The 5268-nt window shown below is 34.5% G+C and overlaps 2 protein-coding genes across 2 annotated transcripts; both read right to left on the bottom strand.

Annotated features, from left to right (window-relative positions):
* Nucleotides 1-289: 289 nt before the first annotated feature.
* LOC132606606 (auxin-responsive protein SAUR21-like) lies at nucleotides 290-2457 on the bottom strand. Its single transcript, XM_060320181.1, has one exon. The coding sequence runs from the start codon at nucleotides 717-719 to the stop codon at nucleotides 429-431; it is 291 nt and encodes a 96-aa protein (XP_060176164.1). The 5' UTR covers nucleotides 720-2457; the 3' UTR covers nucleotides 290-428.
* Nucleotides 2458-3951: 1494 nt separating this feature from the next.
* LOC132606604 (auxin-responsive protein SAUR22-like) lies at nucleotides 3952-4561 on the bottom strand. The gene has a single exon (XM_060320180.1). The coding sequence runs from the start codon at nucleotides 4400-4402 to the stop codon at nucleotides 4109-4111; it is 294 nt and encodes a 97-aa protein (XP_060176163.1). The 5' UTR covers nucleotides 4403-4561; the 3' UTR covers nucleotides 3952-4108.
* Between the last annotated feature and the right edge of the window lie 707 nt (nucleotides 4562-5268).

Below are 5268 nucleotides of genomic sequence, written 5' to 3'. Positions count from 1 at the left end.
CTTCTAAGAAGTCTTTCATCAATCTATTCTCTCCCTCTGACTTCTAACAGTAGATTTTCCTGTTAAGCAGAGAAAAAAACTTGGTCTGTTCATCCCCAAGGGATGTTTGAGTTATTGAAGTAACAACCTAGAATTTAGCCTTTTATTGTGATTGATTTATTAAACCAATTGAAACATCTGTGGATTAATGGAGGTGCACCCAAGCTCTCTGGGCACTGCAGTCGTAGTAGAAGAATACATGATCATTTCACAGATAAAGAATTTACTTTAAACAGACAACAAACAGTTGTATAGATTTCATTTGTATACTTTTCTTGAAAACTTTGTACATAAGTTTACAATTCTTGCCTAGTAAGATGAGAACCTAACACTGAAAATCCTAAGCTCAAAATCTGATGTCTAGAACCACTATTTCACGGTTCTTCATTTCATAAACTCAATCGAGAAGTCACAAAGAAAAAGTCATCCTCATTGCAAGGTATTGTTAGACCACCCATTGGATGATGAAATCCAAACTCTTCTTCTGCTTTCCTTAACAAGTTCTGAAAAGAAGGATGATTCAGGTATGTTATGGGCACCACATAACGTTTCTTCTCTATTTCTCCAACATAAACTGCAAAATGTCCTTTTGGAATATCTGAATGATTTCTTGTAGGAGCAAACTGCAGTTTGTAGATTTGCTTGGCACCGGAAATCATAGGTAACAAACGAATCCCCATGTCTTCTTGATATGTAAATATTGGTGGAATTTAGGTTGAACTAGGACTTGTTTAGATTGAAATATCTTGGTGTTTGTTCTGGATCTTGCCCTGAAGTTTGCACAGGAATAGCTTATATTTATATAGCTGTTTTGTCACATGGCTTTGGTCATAAAGTTCAATAAAATATGCAATATATTGAATATCCCGTAAATGCTTCAGTGTGAAGTGATCAAGTTGCTAGGAGTCCAATGAAGTTATTGATTATGGCCTGCATTAATTCTAGTGCCGATGCCTCGGGAATAGCTAGTCGTACAATGATTTTCATAACAGGACTATGTGATAATTAAGGATGCGAATATCAAAATTACCATGCAGAACCTCTGGAAATGGTGTCGAATAACATGTGACCTCCATACTTCACTATAAATAGGGCTCTGTTACTTCTTGGGAATTTTTTGATGTACAGGCTTAGGGGTTTCTGAAGAAAGATAATATACGCTCAGGAATTTACAAAGAGTTATATTTTGTAGTCCAACCTTGTACATAAGTTTACATGTTTGAAGACATTAAAACTAGATTTAACAGTAGATTTTAGGATTATTTAAGCTTCAATTCATAGAGGTGGCCATCAAAGCTCATAAAAAAATACTTTGGACATGTTTTGCTCTTATTAAATTTTGCTTCCTTCTATTGGATTTTCTTTTCCTTTATGTTTATTTCCTTGAAGTCTGCGTACTTGAGATACATATGTTTGCGAAGTCATTCTCGGGATAATGCTTTGGTGCAATTTGCTGCATGGTTTCAATGTCAAATTTACTGCTTTCAAGGTTTCTGGTCTGCATAAATTTTTGTGCTAACTGCACACATGCATGTGATTTGGCAACATAAAGCCGTTATTTCCACTTTTAGTAATAATAACTATTTGCTTAAGTTCATCAGCTAGTTCAAGACAGACTCCAAGATGGATGCAATAACGGTGGTCTCTGCGGCTCTGCCTACCTGGTTGAGTATATGTGCACATGTCTGTAGTTTGTACGCGTGTGTAGACAAAGGATGTATCATACCGACACCTCGTTAATCTGAACCCACTACTTTCAACATAGAGCATAAATTTATATGTATAAGTTCTCGAATATTATAATAAATAGTAGATATGAACCCATAACTTAATATAATGAATTCAATACTAAGATCTTATATGTTGAATCTATAAAACTTAAATTTTGAATCTGCCTCTGTATGTAGAGCCGTAGAGTGAGTAGTGGGAGATATTACTAAATATGTTAATAGTTCCCAAAAATGCGGGACCAAATCCACCTTAACAAAGCATGGATTAGATTTTTTTACATTTTGTGTCATAGCAATCTGTTCGATCCACAACTTGTAGCAGTATCAGATGGAAGAAAATTTCTGGAACATTTATTTCAGGAATAGCACATTGTTTTGAGTTCAAACTGTGTACTTCTACATAGATTCAGTTACAATTTCTTTTATTGTTTCTTATCTGCTTAATAGCTTATTGTTTTCTGCTACAATATTTTTTCTCAGCTTGTGCTAACAGTTCATTGTACTTGCAATAGCTGTTGCTACTCATTTATGATGTGAGCTTTATATAGGCATAATTGCTATGTCACTCTCTGCAACTTTTGATGATAAAAGGTTAAACAAATGAATTGTTGACCAGTCCTTAACTCTCTGCAACTTTTAACCAAATCTGACAGCATCTGACCTGGATCCGGCATAGCCCATCATGTAGAAATATTAAACTATACTTGCTGAATTTCGCAACATTATTACTGCAGTAAAGAAGCATGATTTATCATCAGAAAGTAAGATTAATTAGTAACATGGTTGTTAAATACCAGATAAAATAGTTTGTTGATAAAGGTAGTACATTATTGAATTAACATTGTACTTGTACCTGAATAATACTTCATCATACATCTGCTACGTGGCTAGAATTTCCCCTCAGTATCTCCCTTTTGACCCTCAATGATTAAATCAAGATTGATTTTGCCTGCTGTCACTATCAATAATTAGTTGTTTATCATGACTCCATAACTGCCCTACCAGTTCGGGTACGTAATTTCTACGTTTCTTCTCAAGAGCACATGCCCTGGATCTAAAATACATGTGAACTTGTGGTCATCTTAAATTATCCGAGTACTATTTGGTGCAGGTTGCTATATGCATATTCAATATTATTCAATCATTTATCGCAAGATTTTCGTTCCAGGGCCTTCTCTGTTAACTGTCCACATGTGCATGTTATCTCACGTATCTAATCTTGTATTTAGTAAATAATGATATGGTTGCTATAAAAGTAGTAATAAACAGATTTTCTTCAGATGGTCCAGAGATTTGTGATCCCTTAATCTGCTGTATATTACTTTTCCAACTTAATTTGCCGTATGTGGTTGAGCTAGTTTAGATACTTTTATTCACTTATTTTCTCTATCTACTGACAGATTATTCTTGATCTTCCACAGTTAAATAAACACCTTAACATGACTTCAAGTTGGCATGAAATTTTTTTATGAGAAAAGCCAAAGAGACTCTGACTGACTGCTGAAAGAAATTATGCATAAATTTTTTTTTAAAGAAAATCTGTCTTAATTATTTAAGCTAAATAATTGGTAATGTTTATTTTAATATAATTAATATTTTGTAGTGAACATTCATACATCTCAATTAGAATCTGAGATATAACTACACAACTGAGATGCCCTCAACGGCCAAAGAAGTAAGGAAATTTTTCTAACTGGTCGTTAATGATGATATTTTCTTAACTTTGCCCTAACGTATGAATGCAGGATTGCCATCCTGTTATTTAGTGGAAAAACTTTAATCTTATTTGTTCTACTCTTGTTACAAGATTCTGTATCACAACAACAAAGAAAAGAAAAGAAAAGATAAGAGTCATAAGACTATATTTAAGTACAAAATCAACACTACATTGTGGACCTAGAGATTATTATTAATGTACGTATAAAAAAAAATCTTGGATGCTGGACATTCTACTATGTTGAATCAACTGAGAATTATTTTTCATCAGATGTGGTTTTTTTGTATATTTGCTCCTTGGACATTACCAAAAGTTTGTATGCAAGTTCAAGTTAATAATGCTCCATTTGGTGGTTCTATTAACTTCTATCTTTTTCTGTGTAGCCTTGTAGCCAGCAAAGAGAACTTTTTATGCTCTTAAAAACAGAGAAAAAAACAAAATCAGTCCACTGTTAAAGAATATGGCTATCCATTTTCAAAGACAACAAAAATTGGTAAAACTTTCTGTAGGCTTTGTACATAAGTTTACAACTCTTGCCCGGCAAGAGGAAAAACCAAAAGTAAAAATTTTCATTCTAAACTCTAATTTGAATTCTAGGATGTTGCTTCATGCTGTTCTTGATTCATAAACTGTTTAATTGAGAAGTCACATTAACAAATGCATCCACATTGCAAGGTATTGTTAGACCACCCATTGAATGATGAAAGCCGAATTCTTCTTCTGCTTGCCTTAATAAGTTCTGGAAAGAAGGATGATTCAGGTACGTTATGGGCACAACGTACCGTTTCTTCTCCATTTCTCCTACATAAACTGCAAAATGTCCTTTAGGAACATCTGAATGACTCCTTGTAAGAGCAGACTGTAGTTTGTAGATTTGCTTGACACTGGAAATCATCGGTAACAAACGAAACCCCATGATTTTAATTTCTTGATATGTAAGTAGCTAGTAATGTTTGAAGGGATTTTAGTTGATATAAAGATTGGTTATTGATCTAGATTTTATTATGAATTTTGCACTGGAGAGTTTTAATTTATATAGCTGTTTTACATATGTATTGCCACCCCATGTCAGCTGTTGTTTTGGGCAATGGGTCATGTTCTGGGCTACTTCACATGGCTTTGGTTAAAAATGTACTATCTTTAGTTCCATGTGCATGCATCAGGGTGAAGTGGCAAACCCCGTTTTGGCCAAAAACAATATTTTGGTACTTATAAATACTGAACTTCAGTATCTGAAATATTGGTAAAATGTCAGAAAAAATTATCTAAAGAGCATTTCAAGTGATATTGGTGTCGGGTCAGCTAACGCGCACCTCGACTAATTCCACAATATATCTGCCACCTCCCAATTCTAGATTAATTTCACGGGATACCTGTCAAGTGATATTGGTGTCGGGTCAGCTAACGCACACCTCGACTAATTCCACAATATATCTGCCACCTCCCAATTCTAGATTAATTTCACGGGATACCTGTCACCTCCCCCAGCAATAGGTATCAAGTAACTTTCACTACTAAAAAATCTCTATTTTCCCACTGAAAAATGTTCAGCGGTTATTTTCCACTGAATGTCGGTGGAGAAAATCTAAATAGTAGTGTTTTCACATAGAAAATTCAGAAGTTTCTCAGCGTTTCAATGGGAACCTGTTTCCCACCGCGCGTTTTCCCAATGAGCTGGTTCGGTGGATTTGAGGTGGGAAAATCATATTTTATAGCACAAATTTTCCACTGAATGTCGGTGGAAAAAACATTTGTTTCTAGTAATGTTTGTACACCAAGTCT

The sequence above is a fragment of the Lycium barbarum genome, chromosome 8 (genome assembly GCF_019175385.1).
Source record: "Lycium barbarum isolate Lr01 chromosome 8, ASM1917538v2, whole genome shotgun sequence".
In the NCBI taxonomy this organism is placed as follows: Eukaryota; Viridiplantae; Streptophyta; class Magnoliopsida; order Solanales; family Solanaceae; genus Lycium; species Lycium barbarum.
Note: the sequence above shows the minus strand (reverse complement) of the source record. Positions and strands in the feature narration are given on the sequence as shown.

Bases quoted from the DNA above. Each gene is read 5' to 3' on its own strand.
- LOC132606604 (XM_060320180.1), bottom strand. From the start codon at position 4,402: ATGGGGTTTCGTTTGTTACCGATGATTTCCAGTGTCAAGCAAATCTAC.
- LOC132606606 (XM_060320181.1), bottom strand. From the start codon at position 719: ATGGGGATTCGTTTGTTACCTATGATTTCCGGTGCCAAGCAAATCTAC.